Source organism: Canis aureus, chromosome 5 (genome assembly GCF_053574225.1).
Source record: "Canis aureus isolate CA01 chromosome 5, VMU_Caureus_v.1.0, whole genome shotgun sequence".
In the NCBI taxonomy this organism is placed as follows: domain Eukaryota; kingdom Metazoa; phylum Chordata; class Mammalia; order Carnivora; family Canidae; genus Canis; species Canis aureus.
In genome coordinates this window covers 63330813-63351225 of record NC_135615.1, presented here as the reverse complement: position 1 = coordinate 63351225, position 20413 = coordinate 63330813, and the positions used below count along the sequence as shown (strand labels likewise).

At 42.2% G+C, this 20413-nt stretch overlaps 1 protein-coding gene and 1 long non-coding RNA gene across 2 annotated transcripts; both read right to left on the bottom strand.

The window, feature by feature from the left end:
• Positions 1–8104: 8104 nt before the first annotated feature.
• Positions 8105–13559, bottom strand: CHD9NB (CHD9 neighbor). Its single transcript, XM_077898439.1, has one exon. The coding sequence runs from the start codon at positions 13020–13022 to the stop codon at positions 12864–12866; it is 159 nt and encodes a 52-aa protein (XP_077754565.1). The 5' UTR covers positions 13023–13559; the 3' UTR covers positions 8105–12863.
• A 744-nt stretch (positions 13560–14303) lies between these two features.
• On the bottom strand, positions 14304–20253 carry LOC144314390 (uncharacterized). The gene is made up of 3 exons (XR_013380263.1): positions 19161–20253; positions 15547–15777; positions 14304–14537 (listed from the first exon to the last, which is right to left on the bottom strand). It is a non-coding gene; the product is annotated as an uncharacterized LOC144314390 (long non-coding RNA).
• Between the last annotated feature and the right edge of the window lie 160 nt (positions 20254–20413).

Sequence of the window (20413 nt, the reverse complement as noted above, 5' to 3'; positions counted from 1 at the left end):
CATGGTCATCTCTGTGAACAGTCAGTTTAATTTTTCCCTTTTCAGTCTGTATATCTTTATTTCCTTCTCTTATCTTATTTTTTATCATATTTTATTAGCAAGGACTTTCCACTACAATGTTGAAAAGGAGTAGTAAAAGGAGATATCTTTACCTTATACCTTACCTTAGTGGGAAAACTTCAAGATTCTCACAAGATTAACTACGATGCTAACTGTGCGGTTTGTACATATTCTATATCAAGATGAGGGCATTACTCTGTATTCCTAGTTCAGTGAGAGTTTTTGTTTTTGTTTTAATCATAACTGGGCACTGGATTTTATCAAATCCTTCTGCATCTAATAATATGAGCATGTGATTTTTCCATTTTAGCTTATTGATATAATGGATTACATTAATTGGTTTTTGAACATTGAACCATCCTTGCATAACTGGGATAAATATCACTTTGTCATGATGTATAGTGTATCAGATTAGAGTTGTTAGTATTGTTTGAGGATTTTTGCCCATGCTCATGAGATGTATTCATCTCAGTTTTCTTGTAATGTCTTGGTCTTGTTTTGGTATTAGAGTAATGCTGGCCTTGTAGAGTAACTTGGGAAGTATTCTCTCTGCTTCTATCCTCTGAAAGAAATTGTAGAGAATTAGTATAATTTCTTCCCAGTATAATTTCTATCAAACATTTAGTTTGATAGAATCAAGCAGTGAACCCATTGGGCCTGGTGCTTTCTGTTTTGGAAGATTATGAATTATTGATTCAATTTTTAATAGATCATCTGTTTAGGTAATCATCCATTTCTGATAATGAAATAGGTAAAATAATAGGTCATCTGTTCTGATCACCTGTGTCTTCCTGTGTGAGTTTTGGCAGATTGTGTCTTTTAAGGAATTGGTCCATTTCACCTAGATCATCAAATTTGTAGGAATAGAGTTTTTCATAGAATTCTTTTATTATCTTTTTAATGTCCGTGGGATCTGTAGTGATGTCCCCTATCATTTCTAATTATTAGTCATTTGTGTCCTTTCTCTTTTTTTTGTTGTTGATTAGCCTGGGTAGAGGTTTATTGATTTTACTGACCTTTTCAAAGACTAGCTTTTGGTTTTATATATTTTTCTCTATTGATTTCTTGTTTTCAATTTCTTTCAAGTCTAACTTTTATTATTCTCTTCTGCTTACTATGGATTTAATTTGATATTCCTTTTTCTATTTTCTTTTTTTTTTAAGATTTATTTATTTATTTATTTATTTATTTATTTATTTATTCAGAGAGAGAGAGAGAGAGAGGCAGAGACAGGCAGAGGAAGAAGCAGGCTCCATGCAGGAAGCCTGACATGGGACTCGATCCCAGGTCTCCAGGATCACACCACAGGCTGCAGGTGGCGCTAAACTGCTGCGCCACTGGGGCTGCCCCCTTTTTCTATTTTCTTAAGGTAGAAAACTAGATTACTGATTTTAGATCTTTCTTCTTTTCCAATACGTGCTTTTATTGTTATAAATTATCCTTTAAGTGCTGCTTTTGCTGCAACTCACAAATTGTGTAAGTTGTGTTTTCATTTTCATTTTGTTCAAAATATTTTTTAAATTACTTTTCAGAATTCTTCTTTGACCCATGTTTTATTTAGGATTGTGCTATTTACTCTTTATGTATTTTGGGATGTTCCAGTTACCTTTCTGTTATTGATTTCTAGTATAATTCCATTATGGTCTGAAAGTAGCCATTTCATGATTTCTATTCTTTTAAATTTATTAAGATGTGTCTTATGGCTCAGAATGTGAGCTCTCTCAGTGAATGTTGAGAAGAATATGTATTCTGTGTTCAATGAAGAAGAATACATATTCTGCTGTTCTTGGATGAAGTAGTCTATAGATGTCCATTATATTTAGTTGATTAAGATGCTGTTGAGTGCAACTGTGTCCTTAGTGATTTTCTGCCTGTTGGATCTGTCCATTTCTGATAGAAGGGTATGGATAGTTCCAACGAGGATAATGGATTTCATCTATTTCTCCTCACAGTTCTATCAGTTTTTACCTCCTGCAGTGTGATACTCTGTTGTTAGGCACATACACATTAAGGATGATTATATCTTTTTGGAGAACTGATGCCTTTATTATTATGTAATGCCCTTCTTTATCCCTCATAACTCCCTGGTTTGAGGTCTGCTCTGTCTTAAGTCATTATACTGCTCTTGCATTCCCTTGGTTAGTGTTAGAATATTTTTCTTCATTTGTTTACTTTTAATCTATGTGTATCTTTATATTTAAAATGGGCTGTCTGGGGCACCTGGGTGTCTCAGTTGGTTATGCATCTGCCTTCAGCTCAGGTCATGATCCAAGATTGAGCCCCGCGTCAGGTTCCCTGCTCAGTGGGGAGTCTGCTTCTCCCTCTCCTTCCCCCTACTCATGCTCTCTCTCTTTCTCTCTCAAATAAATATTTTTAAAAATTAAAACAAAATGGATTTCTTATAGACAACAGTTAGGTCTTGTTTTATGATCCACTGTGCCTATCTTTATCTTTTAATTGGTGCATTTAGACTAATGACATTCAGGTGATATTAATACAGCTGGATGAAAAAAAAATAATACAGCTGGATGAATATCTACTATATTTGCTTCTGTTTTCTCTTGCTCTTTGTACTTGTTCTTGTCTTCTACTCTTTTTCTGCCTTCTGTGTTTTTTATTGAGCAATTTATGTGATTTTATTTTCTCTCCTCTCTTAGTACTTCAGTTATACTTCTTTTTATTATTTTTCCTTTGTTGACTAGCATTTACAATATACATTTACAACTAATTGAAGTCCACTTTCAAATATCAGGCTGGTCTGAATGTAGTGAGTTATCTCAATTGACTGTTCTGTCAGTTACAGATTGCAGTCCTTGTTCTACTTTTTCCCTGCTTCTCATTACTGCACTTGACTAGTCTTTAAAAGACACACGCACTGTACCACTTCATAAGTTGTGTATCTTATAACAAAATAATCCTAATTTTTATCTCTCATCCTTTGTACCATTGCTGTCATTCATTTTGTTTATATAAAATAAGCACATATATAAGCATATATATATATATATACACAAACACAATACATACATAAGCATACATAATTGAATACATTATTACTACTATTATTATTTTTAACAAATTATCCAATGTTAGATCAACTAAGAAAAAAAAATAAAAGTTTTTATTTTACCTTTACTTAATCTTTCAATGCTCTTCTTTTCTTTGTGTAGATTAAAGTATCTGATCTATATCACTTCCTTTCTCTCTAAAAGAATCTATTTTAATATTTCTTGCAGCCTAGTTCTACTGACAACAAATTACCTCAATTTTAGTTTCTCTGAAAAAGTCTTTATTTTTCTGTTACTTCTGAAGGATAATTTCACAGGGTACAGAATCTTTGGTTGATCTCTTTTTTTCTCTCAACACATTAAATATTCATTCCATGCTCTTCTTGTTTGCACAGTTTCTGGGGAGAACACAGATGTAATTCTTATCTTTGTTCCTCTATAAGTCAAATTTTCTCCCTTTCTTTCAGGATTTTTTCTTTATCTTTGATTTTCTGTAGTTTGAAAAATATATGCTCAGGTGTAGTTTTTGGTGAATTTTTTTTTTTTTTTTTTTTTTTTTTTTTGCATTTGTGTTACTTGATGTTCTCTGAGATTCTTGGATCTGTGGTTTTGTGTCTGACGTTTATTTGGAGAAATTCTCAGCTATTATTGTTTCAAATATTTCTTCTCTTCCTTTTTTCTACTGGTATTTCCATTATGTGTATGTTACACTTTTTATAGTTGTCCCATAGTCCTTGCAAATTTGTTCTGGGGTTTTTTTTTTTCAGTATTTTTTCTCTTTGCTTTTAAGTTTTTAAGATCTATTGGTAATATCCTCAAGCTCAGAGATGATTTCTTCCAGCCATATTCCATGTAGTAATAAGCCCATCCAAGGCATTTTTCATTTATGTTGTGGTGGGTTTTCTTTTTCTTTTTTTTTTTTTTTTTTTTTTTAATCTCCAGCATTTCTTTTTGGTTCTTTCTTAGTATTTCCATACCTCTGCTTACATGGTCTATCTGTTCTTGTATGCTATCTATTTTATACACCAGAGCTCTTAACACATTCATCATAGTTGTTTTAAATTCCCAGACTGATAATTCCAACATCCCCACCATGTCTGGTTCTGATGCTTGCTTAGTCTCTTCAAATTTTGTGGGTTTTTTTTTTCTTTTAGTATGCTTTATTTTCTTGATAGCCAGACATGATGTACTGAGTAAAAGCCATAGTTGTAAATAGGTTTTTATAGGTAGTAATGTTTCAGTAAGGTGTGAGGAGAAGGGAAGCATTTTATAGTCCTATGATTATGTCTTGGTTTTAGTATGTGTGCTGCCTAGTGCAAGCACCAGGTCTCAGTCTTTTAATGACCCTGTGCCATTGAACTGTGACCTTCACAAGTTTTTCTCAGTTTTTTTCCTTCCCCTTTGAGTGGGAAAGGATGGCTATAGTGGGCTGGAGTTTATCCCTTCACCCAAGTGGAGGGCTAGAACTGACTGGCATTGGGTATTTCCCTTCCCTAGGCCAGTTAGGATCTGATAATACCTCAGCAGGTTAAGCTCTGGTTAACCAGTTTCCCATGAGGACAGACCTTGTTGTGGAGGCTGAGAAAAATCAAGGCCATTCCACCTCAAGTTTAGCATTAGCACAAGTACAGCCATCTTAGGCCCCTGTGAATAAGAGCTGAACTTTATAGGAAAAACTGCAGAATGTCCTCAATGTCCTCGCAGGGAATCCCATATCAGAAGGACAACAGAGCTCAGAATTGCCCTCAGCAAGAATCCCATATCAGAAAGACAACAGAGCCCACCCCTGTGGTAGAAAATCCCATATTAGAATGAGAACAGAGCTCAATGCCCTTGAAAGCCCCATATCAAAATGTAAACAGAACTTGAGAAATTCTTCCATCCCTTCTGAAAATCCCCTAGACCAGCCTATAAAAAACCCAGCGGTAACCCACTTCGGGGTCCAAGTCCCTGCTCCGCTGTGTCGGGTATACTTGGACCTAAAGCTTGCTAATAAACTCGTGCGCTTGCATCGGTGTCGGCTCCTCAGTGGTTTCTCAGATTCGCAATCTTGGGCACAACACTTGTCAACAGAGTATTCTGACATATTTCAAAATGATTCCTTTCCCCTCCCCATACAGGAAGCCTGAGGGGCTTTTTCTCTGATATTTACTGTGAGAACCTAGTTGAGTTCTTAGAGGTAAAATTCATGAAAGTGGGAAGACACCCCCCCCCCCAAACTGGCTTCCTCTAGAGTTTTTAACTCTCAGGCCTGTCCACATTGAGCTTCCAACAATTCATTAATTACAAGTTCAGGTTTTCCTTCCCCTGCACTTGTTCCTCGAAGGCAGCTTCTATCCACAAGTCTCTCTTCAAGATAAACTGTGACTCCTGCATAAACCAGTCTGTCTCTCCAATCTTTGCAGTTGCAGCTTGCCCTGTGTCCTCTCATCATGGATCTAAAGAGCTGTTGATTTTTCAGTCTATTTAGTTTTGCACTTGTTGTTAAGATAGAGTGGCAACTTCCAAGTTCCATGCAGAACTGGAAACTGGAAGTTATTCCTTTTAATGAGAAAAAAATTTAAGTTCATGTAATAATAGAGAATCTCAGCATTTTCATCAGCATAATGAGGGTGTTTTCTCATGTTTTGGGGGGTGCAGTTGGAGGTTAAGAAGAGAAGGGGACATGGAGACTTTCCAAAAAAAGATTTAGAAGAAGAAAAGATGTGTCAGGAAGTTGTTTGACATTATTAACTAACCTTTTTTTCAAAGTCTGAGTTTTGATGTTCAGTTGATTTGCTAACCAGTCCCTGGGCACAGTCATATTTGCCCTTTATTGTTTCAAAAGGTGGAAGGAATAGGACAACACAGGCGACCTCTCTTGGAGGAAGCAACTATCCATAGAGCCCAGAAAGGGCCCAGTGGAATTACTCTTTTATGGAAAGAGTCTGTCTCAATTATCCTAATTATTAGCCCCATGACCAACCACAACCCACACACATCAGAAAAGGCCTGATTTAAGTCTCCCTATCATCTCATCGATAATGCTCTTGAGGTGAGTTGAATGCATGAATATGACACATTCTCATCACAATCAGTGGCAACGACAGCCATGGTGTGGAGGGTGACAAAAATTCTCTTTGACCTAACTAATCAGACTTCTCCAAGCCCTCAAGCCCTGACTGTGAGTCCTATCATTGGCCATTTAGTCCAATTTTAGCAAGAATCTTGCTGGGTCAGTTTAGCAAAAAAATCCCCCACTCCTGATATCTGATCAAATTACCCTAACTTATCACCCTTGTCTGCCTTCAGCCAGAATCTTATTGATTCAGTCAAGCAAGAATCCCCCAGCCTTGATGTTTCCTCTTATTTCCATCCACTAACCCTTACCTTGCTCTTTGGCAACAAATTTCCACTTGTCCTTAGTGTAGTCAGAGTTGAACCTGATCTTTCTCTCCCCCTACAAAACCTCATTGTAGTAGTCCCCTGAGTAAGTCTGCCTTACCATATTTAACAAACATCACAGATAATTTTTTCTTTAACGAGAGAATAGGAATGAGTCTTCTCCAAATCAAGAGAATGAGCATGCATACCTTGAAGACGCCTCAAGTGTGATTCAGAAACCCACCTCTAAAGGGGCAGGCTCTTTCTACTCTCCTCCAATCCCAACAATCCATCCCTCCTCCTGGAATTCACTGACATCACTCTCTTTCTAGAGTCTTCTACTCTGAGAAAGCCAGTGATAGCATAGCAGTTTTATTAGTTTGCTAGGGCTGCCATAACAAAGTGCCATAAACTGGATGGCTTGAAACAGCAGAAATTCATTCTCAGTTCTGGATGCTGCAAGACCAAATTAAGGTGATAGCAGGACTATCTTCCCCCCAGAAGGCTCTAGGAAAGAATCCTTCCCTGTTTCTTCCAATTTCTGGTGGCCCCAGGTGTTCCTTGACTTGTGATTTGTTGGCTCCAACTTCTACCTTTATCTTTGTATGGTCTCGCCCATAATGTGTGAATTTTACCTGCCTTATGGAGCTATTAGGAGGAGCAAATTAAATAATTTTTGTAAAATCTTTGCGCACAGCGCCTGGAATTTGGTAAGGGCTCTATACAGGACAGCCATTGATTGTCACCTTCCATTGGTCTGATCTTTCATCCCTCTCTGGTTTCTTTGTGTTTTTTCCAGCCCACCACCATTTACATATTGTTTTTTCCAGAGACCTTCCCTTGACACGTGTTCTTCTGCTGTGGATAGCTCTTCCCCTCAGGGTATATGAGTGAGAGGAGAGGGTGCTAATCTACTCCCCTCAGGCTTTAACTGAAAGTATTCTGATGACTTTGTTGGGAGGAAAACTTTACCTCTCCACTTGGATCCAGTGTTGGGGGCCTGAAAATTTAAGTGAAAAAATACAGATTAACAGAAGAAAACACAAGATTTATCTTCACATGTGCAATGCAGGAGAGCTGCCAGTAATGGAAAACTCATGGAGCTACCCAAAAGAAAGGTGTATGTATACCAATTTTTTTAAAGATTTTATTTATTTATTCATGAGACACAGAGAGAGAGAGAGAGAGAGAGAGAGAGAGGCAGAGACACGGGCAGAGGGAGAAGCAGGCTCCATGCAGGGAGCCTGATGTGGGACTCGATACTAGGACCCCAGGATCACGTCCTGGGCTGAAGGCAGGCGCTCAACCACTGAGCCACCCAGGGATCCCCTGTATACCATTTTTTTAAAAAGGTCTTTTTAGGTCTTCAGTGGGAGATTATGGAAGTGTCTATTGGGTTCTTTGATGCCAGTGGGAATGGGAAATCTACCTTCTTGGCAAATGAATTTTTAGGAAACCCCCTAGGAGAGGAGTTAATAGCAGCTGTATTTTCAGAAGGCTATGCTTTAGGTGATAATGGAAGTTCAAATAAGAACTTAGTAGTAGAGCTTAGTCAGTGAAGCATGTGACTCTTGATCTTGGGGTCATGGGTTTGAGCTCCACATTGAGTGTAGAGATTACTTAAAAAATAAAAAATAAAAAAGATTTCTCTCTGCATCAAATGTGTTCAAACATTTTTACTTTAAAAAATTTAAGATATATTTATTTGAGAGAAAGAGTGGGGAGAGGAGCAGAGGAGACGATTTTCAAGCAGACTCTTTGATGAGCTTGGAGCCTTACACAGGGCTTGATATCACCACCCCTGAGATCTTGACCTGAGCTGAAAGAGTCATACACTTAACAGACTGAGTCACCCAGGTGCCTCTCAAATGTTTTCACTTTTAAACAATCTTATACCAACTCTGGAGGTCCAAGAGGGTTCCCACAACTCCCAAATAAATTCTTATCTGCTAGCCAACCTGCCAGTTTTTAGCTTTGTCCTTGAGAGCTAAAAGACCTGGGTAAATTATTTAATTCCCTGGGCTTTAATCTGTAAAGTGAAAATAGGGTGGTTGTGAGGATTAGAAGAGACCTACAAATAAAGCATTTGGAACAATTCCCAGACATAGTATGAGTGACATAAATGTTTGCTGTTTTTTTAATTGAGGTATACTTGACATGTAACATTCTATTAGTTTCAGGTGTACAACATAATGATTTGATATGCGTGTATATCATGAAATGATCACCATGTTAAGTTAAATTAAATCAGTCATCAAGTTATTATTTTCATTGTATGAGCATATCAAACTCAACCGTTCCAACACTCAACTCCTCACCCTCCCTCTAGACCTATCCCTCTGCCCAGAGTCCCTTTCTCATATTGTGGCACCATCATCAGCCCGCCACCTGAGTAGAAACCTTGACTCCTCTCTCTCCCTTAACCCCAATGAAAAATCAATCACCAAAACTGGTTGATTTTACCTCTTAACTATTTCTTGAATCTGTCCTCTTCACTCTATCCCATTTGTGTCAGAATATTGTTTAGCAAACATTCACTCCTCCACCCTCCATGCAAAAGGATACTTCCTTAGACTCAGTCTCTTGTGCTCCTGCTACTTGTCATGTGAACACTCCTCATGTAGGCTGATCACCTGAGCCACAGTAACCCACAGACATGTAATCAAAAGAAGAGAAAGTTTATGCTGTGTGCCACTGAGATTTTGTGGCTGGTTGCAACATTGCAATAAATACTAACAGCTATCTAATATGTCTTTATTATTTTGGGCATTTGTCTTCTAATTTGTATTCTTGCCTCCAGCCTTATCCCTCTCACCTCTAACAGCTACCAAGTTACTCCACCTAAAATACACATCTGAGTTGATGTGATATACCCAGAACTCTTTGAAAATGATAGAAACCAAATTCAAACCACTCTCAGTAAGAAAAAAAAAAAAGTGAGAATATATTGGCTTGTGTTAATCATCCAGGGATAGTATTAGCTTCTAGCATGGCTGGATCCAGTTGTCCAAACAAGTTCATCAGGAATAGGTCTCCACTTCTCTCAGTCCCAATCTCTTCTATGGTTTCATTCTCAAGGCCTTCCCTAGTAGGGAATGCCACTAAGAGATTCCAGACTTAAATCCTACAATTTTACTAACTCCAAAAGAAAATGGACACTTCTTCACTAATTGCTTCAACAAAAGTCTGGACTGGTTTGGGCCGGATGATCTTCCTTGAACAAACCAGATACAAGCAGCACTTAGCCTGGAGCCTGAGAATGGGATCATATAAACTGTGAGTGGAAAGAAAAGTGTCCTCCAAGGGGAGAAGATGGGCTTTGTTACCAGAAGGTAGGATCCAAGCAGTCAAAAGCAGTCAATGTTCTAGCACTATTCTTCTTCGGTGGACTCTTCATCAGCATTGGGATGATCTCTCAGCCTCTTGATATAAAATACAAGGCCCTGCAAGACCTGATCCTTTTTACTTGTCATGCTTCTCCTCCCTGTTATTATGTGGCATGCCCTTCAGGCTCCCACAACACTACACATCATGCCCCACGCAGCTTCCTATCTTGGGTCATACATTCCCCTTCTCTTGAAACACTCATCTTCTTTCTCTAGCTAATTCCTCCTTACTTGTGAAGCCTCAACTCAGGCCTCACCTGGGCTGGAAGGATTTCTCTGGACCACCCTGTTCCAGGCTATGCTCCTAGAAAGATGCACATCAACTTTTTATTAGTGCTAAGAAGTTTGACATAGGGTAGCTACCCAGTAACTGCTGAATTAATGAATGAATAAAGAAAGAAATGAATGAATAACAGAGAAAAGTAGAAATTCAATTAAGTATTTGTTTGAATGGGGAAATGTATTGCCTCATATAAATGAAAAATCCAAGAAAGAGCTGAATAGAGTGAGTGAGTGAGTGAGTGAGTGAAGTGGGATGGATGGATGGATGGATGGATGGATGGATAAAGGGAAGGACAAGTGGAAGAATATGTAGATAGGTAAGTTGATTAGTAAACAAAGCCCTCCTCTTCTAGTAGTTTGGGAAATGGGCCAGAGCAATGGCTTTCAAGTGATGGGCGGAGTCTGTACAGACCTGTTTTTTAAAAGGTTCAAGTTATGTTTAAGTGGACATAATTCTGACCACTTCACCAGGCATTTGAGCCTCAGAGGGAGACAGATAAGTGGTACCAGGTCCCCATGGAATAAATGGAATATCTTCAAAAAGAAACTGGGTACTTTTTCCCATTATCAGATGAACTTCCTGGCAAAATGCAGATGCCTGTCACAGCTGATAGTGGATAAAAGAATCTTATTTTTAAAAGCCCTCGGAGATCTTGAATTTACTCAAATGAGCATTTTTGCACCATCCCTGAAGGAAACAGAACAAACCACCCTACTGTCTGAATGTTTAAGGCCCTGGAGCCTCCTTCCTTCATTTGATTTGATAAGCAGAATCTGAGTCCCGCCTCTCAGTAGCAGGTGAGATGAGCACCACCCAGCCTCAAAGCATCACCAGCAGCTGAGAACATTCTCCAGGAGTCCTGAGGGTGCATTGTAAGCAGCTTCTTCCCAGGCAAACCCTGTTTTGCAGGATGAATTTCCATTAGGAGGGAGAAAAACAGAATTGTCTTTTTAAAAAATTTGAAAGCAGTTACCCGAGTCTGGCCTATCCCCAGTAAGCTGTAGAAAGAGGCCCCAAACTTCCTGATCCCCAGCTGCAAGCCCAGGCCTGTTTCCTGGCACACTGAAAGTTTACCACCCCCAGGGACAGAGCAGGGCCTTGGGCCAGCTGACGAGGCCCCGTCTCTCCTACACTGTCTTTGGAAAATGTCAGGCTCTGCTGAGGCAAAAGGAACCGTTTTCAGGCTGAAGTGCATTTTCAGGCTGAATGTCTTTGCTTATCTTCCTTCCTTCTCTTTAGCCTGGTTGCCTTGTCATCCCCAAAGAATCTCGTTCAGTTTCTGAGGTTTCTATGGCTAAAAAGAAGGGTCATTTGCAATAGCTTGGGCTCACACTTGTTCCCTCTCTCTCTTTCTCTGTCCCCCTCGATCCCTCCTCACCCTTCCATCTCCTCCTCTCCATCAGTCCCTCAAGGCACCCAAAATGTGCAGTGCACCGACACCTAGAGGACCAGTTGCCTACTTCTTCATAGGTGGGTACACCCAAATGAGGAAAGAGAAGTGGCCCCTGCTAGGTGCAGGCCATGATGGGACTTGCATCTCCATGTATTCACAGGGTAGACCTCCACTTCCAACAGGACTCGGCAGTGATGAACAGCATAAATTCGGGAGCCACGCTGCGGGGCCTCGGCTCTGGGCTCTGCCCTGTCCTAGATGGCCAAGCTCAGGCAAGCGACTTAACCTCTTGGTGCCTCAGTTGCCTCATCTATAAAATGGGAGCGGCCGTGCCGGTTACCATAAAGCACCCCTGTAAACTCGTCAGCGTGGTGCCTGGCACAAAGAGAAGACTCTAGAGCTTCTTTTCTCACTTCTGTTCCACAGAGTTACACCCACCCCTTCTGGCTGGCCCTCTCTTCTCACATCCGCAGGCCTGTCTTTCACATGTGTCTGTCATCATTTATTTGCAAACATGTCCATTTGATTTCCAATTAAAACGCTTTCGAATTAAAAACAAAACACACGCAGGATTGGTGGTGGGGGAGCGGGTGAGGAAGAAAGGCTGACAGGCATGTTAGTAAACAGCGAAATATTTCTGAGGGCTGGATTCAGATAGCTCAGATGCTATAGAGTCCAAATTGACAGACTTTTGATATGAGGAGACACAGGGGTGTCAGCAGAGGGGCATTTGTCTGGGGGCTTAAAAACCAGGAACATGCGCCCTCGTCCTTCACACCAGTGCTCCGGGCTCCACTTCCAGGATGACCAGGCCTGCTGCCTCCTACTCACTCTCTTCACAGCCCGATCCTGATTGTTCCCATAATTCACAGACAATTCTCCCAGTTAAATATTAAATTATTCATCACCAACCGTGTGGAGCCAGCCAAACAAAAACGACCCTGCTGGGGATGTTGGCTCTTGGGCCAGCTCTTGAAGAGAAAGGAGAGAAAGAGAGCAAACCGACCCCCCACACAGCCCCGTGGACATTTAGGAGAGTTCGGAAGGTGAGGCAGCTGGGGGTCCCCGGACAGTCACAGCTCAGTAGCACATGGCTACAGAACATTCTGGCTTGCCCGTCTGCAGAAGCTGTGGACAAGTCCCACGACACATGAAGACTTCTTTTGTCCTCTCCATAGAGAGCCAGGGAGAATAGGATTCCTCATAGCTCCAAAGAGCAAAGCCTGAGGAGGGAACCTGCTGAAGGCAGAGATTTCTCTCTCCTCCTTGTATTCGGAGCTTCTCAGGACTGGGTTTGTCTCAGGTTTCATAGGCCAAAGACAGTTCCAAGAATGAAGAGAGGGTCCGGACCGACTCGAGAGGAAAACACCTCAGCTCTTGAGCGCAGGGCCCCCATCCTTCGATGAGATGTCCTTGCCATCTGCTGCCTCAGCGCCAGCCTCCAGATTTGGCTCTTCTCCCTCGGGCTGTTCTCCAGGTTTGTGGGATTCCCCCACCACCTTGGTGCTCTTGCTTGTGTGGCATCCCATCTCACTTTGGGAGCAGAGGGCCCAGAGTTCTGGGCTGTTCTGAGGAGGGTCTGTGCTGCAGCTACTCTTACAGTGCCAGATTTAAATAACCCTTCCTCAGAGCACTGTTGAAAGAGAACTGGTTGGGTTTCTATGGTCACAGGGAGACGCCAAGTCTAATCTGCATAATAAAACGCTGACCCTCATCCATGAGGGGGGCAGGGTCCCGAAGGCTGTCCTTCCTGACAACCCAGCAGCTGGTTCAGTGCACCAGGTCCCATTCATCTCACCAGAATTCCCTTCATTTAACCTTTAACTTCTTTACAGATTATAACTCCTCACCTAGTTACCTGTAAACAGTAGCCTGTCTCTCCATACACAAAGTTACTATGCAACTAGCTATGGCCTCATTCCCTGTCCCAGAGTCACATTCAGTTCCAGAACTCACAGACCTCCCACTTGGAGACCATCCCCTACCTTAGAATGCCAACTCCACCCATAGTTGAAGAATAGGGAGTCCTAAGACCGTGGACTCCAGGGGATACCCAAACATGTAATGAAAAGAACTAGCAAGTATAGCGTGCTACTCTGTGCCAAGCAAAGTTTACATTCATTATCTTCTTTAGTCCCTACAACAACTCTCTGAGGCCGATTATGTTATTTAAACATCATTTAGCAGATGGTGCCACTGAGACACAGAGATGGTGAGTAATTTATGGAAGACAGTCACTAACAGCCAGAACGGGATTCGAATCCAGGTCATCTGGGATTCCAGTCCCTCCATCACTATGCTAATTATATCTATTTGAAAGAGCCCATCAGACCATCTTCACACACTGTCCTAGAGGTCATCCGTTTGGTAAGCTTGTCATTGCTCTTTTAATCTAGGACACACAGGTAAAGGTTTTTGGAGTTGTGAGTGAATGATCTCAAATGTAAATGCCTCTTGAGTGAAGCCCACACAGTATAGAAAGGTATGGAACTGAAGTTAGCCACTCCAGCACTCTATAGTACTCTTGGTTTATTTTCTGACCACATATCTTTGCTTTTCCTAAATCTAAAAGGAGCCCGATTAGTGGTACCTTTTGATATGAGGAGACACAGGCCATGATGGGACTGTGGGGCTCAGTTGGTTAAGCATCTGACTCTTGATTTTGGCTCAGATCATGATCTCAGGGTCCCAGGATGGAGACCCATGTTGGGCTCCCTGCTCAGTGGGTAGTCCACTTGAGAATCCTCTCTCCCTCTCCCTCTGCCCCTTCCACCATGCTGTCTCTCTCAAATAAATAATCAAATCTTGGATAAAATAAAACAAAAGGAGCCTGATAATCCTGACCCAGCTCCTAGGAAGCTGGAAAGAGGATCAAGCAGGTCTGTGAAGTGGCTTTTCAGAGAAGTACAAAATTTATTCTTTCCCAGGTATGTGCAGAGCACTCAAAAGTGACATCAGTCCCGGTGCACTTACGGAGGGCGGATGCATGAGAGCCTCAGACACATTACAGAGTCTTCTTGTGGACTCCTTATGATCCAATTTTCCTGTGGGGAAGTATTATTAATTCCACTTTAGAGTTGAAATAATTAAGTCCAGAGTGGTTAGGTCAGTTGCCTTAAGGTCATGCACCTGCTTAGCAGCCAGTTCAGGATGCTGCCTCCAAAGCCTGTGATGACCCCACTCCCTGCTCCCTCCCACCCTTTGCCCCCCAGTGCCTCTGGCTAATACCATTCATCCTCTTGGACCTGGGCATTCAGTGATCTGCTTAAATGTGGTAAAACTGCCCATAAATCACCTTTCTTTGAATGAGCTTCTTGCCAACTGGGCTGGCAGAGAGACAATTAGAAGACATTATGGTGTTGCTGATTTATCTCTCCATGTAAAAGCCAAAGTACAAAAGTACTTTGGGGGTGTCAGGATGGAAGATGGAGCTTCCATTTGCCTTCCAAGTAAGAGGCCCTAATTAAGGCAAATCCTCATTTAGATACTGGGATCCTAGAGCAACAATCCTCTTGTGAAGCCTCCAAATTAATCATGCTTAACCCAGCTCAGCACAAAAGACAGGCTCCAAGAGCGCCCAGGAGCCAGGTATAACCCTCAGGTTGCACTTGGGTTTGTCTAGAGCTGTGGTCAGTAGGACCACATGAGGGCTTTTTGCTAAATAACTTAGTGAGAAGCCTTGCCCTGCCTGTGACCTCCTACACCCTGGACAGGTTACATAATTTGTGGAGGCTCAGTGCAAAGTTAAAATGTGGATCCCTTGTTCAAAAATTATTAAGGTGTACCTGGGTGGCTCAGTCAGTTGAGCATCTGCCTCCAGCTCAGATCATGATCCCAGGGTCCCAGGTGTTGGGTTCTTTGCCCAGCGGGGAAACTGCTTCTCCCTCTGTCCCTCCTCCTCCCCGCTACTTGTACTCTCTCCCCGCTCCTCTCTCTCTTAAATAAATAAATAAATAAAATATTTTTTAAAAAAGTGTTAAACATTTCAAGATGATGACAGCAGAAATTTAAATGATGCATGGGGCTCCTGAGGCCAGCCCTGCACATACTTACCCTCTTCCTCAACATTCTCAGAAATGGGTTCACCTCTAATGAGGACTGTAATGTGCCAATCACTAACTGGTTCTGCCTAGGGGAGGAGGGATCACCCTAGGGATAGAACGAGGCTAAAAGAAAGATAAGAACAGAGAAATGGGGTATGGATGACTCCAAAGATGGATGAGACCTCAGTAGGGTACTTCCAAAATATTTCCAGCTTCAAATTGCTTCCTTAGCTTTTACAACCTACAAAACATAGCACATAAAAAAAAAATCAACACCAATAAAAACTCCCAACAGTACCATATGTTGACAAGGTTGCAGAGTGACTGGAACTCTCATATGAGGCTGGAGGAATGCAAAATGGTACAGCCACTCGAGAAATCAGCTTGGCAGTTTCTTGCAAAATTAAACATACACTTAGCATAGACTATTTCGTTGTATTAATCTGCTCAAGCTGCCACAACAGAAGACCACAAACTGGGTGGTTTAAACAATAGACATCTTCTCACAGCTGCAGAGGCTCAGTCCATGATCAAGGTGTTGGCAAATGTGGCTTCTGGTGTGAGGAGTCTTCCCGGCTTTCAGATGGCCACCCTCCTGATGTATCCTCATGTGTATGGCCTCTCCTCTGTGTTCACAAAGAAAGCCCTGGAGTCCCTTTCTCTTTTTTTTTTTTTTTTTTTTAATTTTTATTTATTTATGATAGTCACAGAGAGAGAAATAGAGAGAGGCAGAGACATAGGCAGAGGGAGAAGCAGGCTCCATGCACTGGGAGCCCGACGTGGGATTCGATCCCGGGTCTCCAGGATCGCGCCCTGGGCCAAAGGCAGGCGCCAAACCGCTGCGCCACCCAGGGATCCCCCTTTCTCTTTTTATAAGAACACTAGTTCATCAAGATTTGGGCTCCACCCTTAGGACCTCATTTCACCCTAATGACTTCCATAAAAGCACTATCTCCAAGGCAGTTGCATTGAGGGTTGGGGCTTCACTATATGAATGGAGGGGTATGGGATACGCATTCAGTCCATAACAGTATCTAAGGGAAATGAAGACCTGTGTTCACACAATATCTTATACCTGGATAGTGAGACCAGTTCTATTAGTAATCAAAAACTGGAAACAACCCAATGATAATGTGAATGGATAAATAAACTGGTACATTCGTACACTGGAGTACTACTCAATAATAAACAGGAATGAACTATTGCTGCATGTAAGAGTTCCAGTAAACGGCAAAGATATTATGTTGAGTGAGAGAAGCAAGTCTCAAAAGGTTCCCTACTGTTTGATTCCTTTATACCGCATTTTGAAAAAGACAAAGATGTAGGGATGGTTTGGGGGAGTTTTGAGGGTGGTAAAACTATTCTGTATTCTTTTTTTCCTTTCTTTTATTATTGTTATTTTTAAGTAGGCTCCATACCCAGCATGGAGCCCAACGTGAGGTTTGAACTCATGACCCTGAGATCAAGACCTGAGCTGAGATCCAGAGTTGGATGCCCAACTGACTGAACTACCCCAGGTTCCCTGGAGCCGTTCTGTATTCTAGTTGTGGTGGGAGTTACACAAATCTGTACATGGATTAAAATTCATACATTCATACGGCAAAATTTTAAGGAGTCAAATTTACCGAACGCTAAGTGAGGAAGATTTCAAAAAAAAAAATTTAAAGATCATTCAAACAAAAAAATAAATAAAAACACTCTGCCAGGAATCTTGGGGCTTATTTGCCATCTGGCCCTAGTTCTCAAGATCATTTAAATCCTTTTCTCCTGCTTCTCACTCACTCACTCAAGCAAACAAACAAATACACCTGCCCCTAATTTATCTCAACAGCTGTTTATTGAGCTCTATGTTACAAAGTTCCATTTTGGGTGTTGCACAGTTTGTAGAACCAGAGGCAGAGAGAGCTGAATACAGAGTGTCACCTTACAGCTGTGACTATAGATCAGGAGAGTGGCCAGCCTAAGGCACCCCACAGAAAGAGAGCTGCAGGGTGCACCCCCAAGCACCCCCAAGCCACTCTTTGTCCTCCCTCTGGTCTCTGTCAGGGCTCTCACTGACCAAGCTCGCCTTGAAGCCAGTGGGCATAGAAGCCTTCTTGTAGTCTTGTAGAACTAGGTCACCCTCCCAGAACTAACAACAAGGTGGAGAACAATGGAGACTGGATGTGGAAAGGCAAACATACAACCCAGCACAACCCATGTGGATCCTGCTCTATAGGGCATTGAATCTGTCAGGGGAGGCAATATCTTCACAGGGAATTAAACTATGCAAGGAAAAGGCTACACTGGAAAGAGGGAGTAAGGGAGGGCTTCTTTGAGCTAGACCTAGAAGGATAAACAGAATATTAGCTGGTAGAGGAGGGAAAGGACATCGTGGACAAAAGGAAGAAATGCAAATCCCTCCCCAGGAGTTCAGTTTAATTCACATTTACCTATGGAAAGGCAGCCAACTGTTAGAAGCCCGGGTTTCAGCCTGAAAGGAACCTGGGATTGAATGCTAACTCTACTAACGTGCTCCTGCTGTGCGGACTTCAGCTAGTTGTTTAACATCTCTGACTCTTAGTTTCCTGGACTTTGGGAAATCAATGAGACAGTATATATATTTTCTGCCATTGTACCTCATAACACCTGGCAGGGTTTGCAGGTACAATTCATGACCAGAAAGTAACCAGGCTTACTCCTGCCAATCATAGACACATTGTGACCCCCAAAGTCAAACTGTCTTTCAGTCCACATGACCAGCCTGCCAAGACCACATGTCCCTGGTCTCTTTAGTATTTCTGCCTCTTTCATCTCTACCCTTCCTGTGCCAGGGTCTTGGTGCCACCCTGTCCATGCCCCTGCTGCCCCCATGTGTGGGTCCTTTCCTTTTGGATTCTCACCCTCTTTAAATTTTTATTTATTCGTGAGAGACACAGAGGCAGATGCATAGGCAGAGGGAGAAGCAGGCTCCTTGCATGGAGTCTGATGTAGGGCTCGATCCCAGGACTCCGGAATCATGCACTGAGCCAAAGGCAGAAGCTCAACCACTGAGCCACCCAGGTGCCCAGATTCTCACCCTCTTTAAAGGAACATCACTCTGGAAGATAAATATGCCCTTTCCTACTGAAAATGGGTTGTATCTCATAACATAACTATGAAATTGTTAAGAAAAATAAAATAAAACAAAATTCTATCTGAAGGAAAACATGGACAGAACAAAAGAACAAGAGGGATAAAAACAAGAATGTGTTGTCTATTCTGCCCCATATCTAAAACATAGTGTCTGGTATATAGTAGGTGCTCCACAAATGGTGGTGAGGTGCTCACAGGCACATATTCTGCAGTTGGGCAATCCAAACTGAAGTCCTGACCACACCATTGGCTTACTCTTCCCCCAAGGGCAAATTACATCATGAGTCTCAGTTTCTTCATCTATAAAATGGGAAACGTAGTAGTGCCTACTTCACAGGATTATTGTGAAGTTTCAAATCAATAGTTGATCGGAAATTCTTAGCACCTAAGCCATTGTCAACAATAATACTTGTGATTATTATACACATGACTTCTACCTATCCAAACACTGTGCTGTCCCTCACGGAGACCCCCCCCCCCCACCATGAAGAGCCCACCAAGAAAACGGACCTGTTGATAATTGCAGTTTCTGAAACACAGTGCCGAGTGGAATGAGTAAAACGGCAGGAGAACTCAGAGGGAAAGTCCTTAGGAAAACCTTTAACCCCATCAGGTGATGCCTGACGTCAGAATTCTAGGACTTTGCCCAGGCATGCTCTGGGGCACAGTGGGGTGAGGGGGAGGGAGCTCTTGCAAGGACTGGGGCAAGAATGATCTGGAAATGACTCAGAGACACTTTAAAGTGAGAGAATGGGAAATGTCCTTGTCAGCACTTCTCTGACCGATTCACCTTCACCAGAGAACACCAGCCGGCCGTGTATAAGCTGGGGACCAGGCCATATCAGTCACACACACACACACACACACACACACCAAACACATACACTGCCCCTTGCCCTTCCAGGCAGTGCCCACGGGTGATACGTCCCCCTCCTCTTCCTCTGCCTTCGATGGTCACTGGGGCCAGAGCCTACCAGTACCAAGAGGCCAAATATGAGGCCGGCACTCACACAGGTTGGGGGTTGGCATAGACCTCACTTTCACAAAGTGTCTCTCATCTTTCCACTGGTGATGTTATCCCCAGATGTCATCGCACAGATAAATGGCCAGGATAAGAAGGCATTTCACATACCGCCTTGCAAAACCTGTGTCCATCACCAGGCCACTCGGCCTTCAGTACCCTACACATTCATTTTTTTGCATTGTAAATCCTGTACTGATCCTGTGAGGAGCTCAATTCCAACGCACCGCATTTTTGTGGATGCTAAAAGTGTTAATTTGTTACATTAAATCTGAATTCAGTGAGGGCAGAGATATTGGGGGTGTTTTGCCCTTTGTCATATCCCTTGTTTTTAGGAAAGTGTCTGGGGCATAGTAGGTGCTCAGTTAACATTTGCAGAGGGAAGAAAGAAGTGAAATGTAAACCCTTTAAATAGTCCACCATCTTTGTAACCCTGTTTTGGCATGTCTTCATAAAAAAATAATAAATACCAAGGACACCTGGGTGGCTCAGCATCTGCCTTCAGCTCAGGACATGATCCCAGGGTCCTGGGATAGAGGTCCACATCCGGCTCCCTGTGGGGAGTCTGCTTCTCCCTCTAACTATGTGTCTGCCTCTCTCTCTGTGTCTCTCATGAATAAATAGAGAAAATCTTTAAAATTAATAATAATAATAATAATAAATACCAGAAGCCTCAGGAAAGGGAGGTGGCTTAGGGTCCCCATTGCTCTCAAAAAGCCTGATAGTGGGACTCCTCTGGACA

Bases quoted from the DNA above. Each gene is read 5' to 3' on its own strand.
- CHD9NB (XM_077898439.1), bottom strand. From the start codon at position 13,022: ATGGGATGCCACACAAGCAAGAGCACCAAGGTGGTGGGGGAATCCCAC.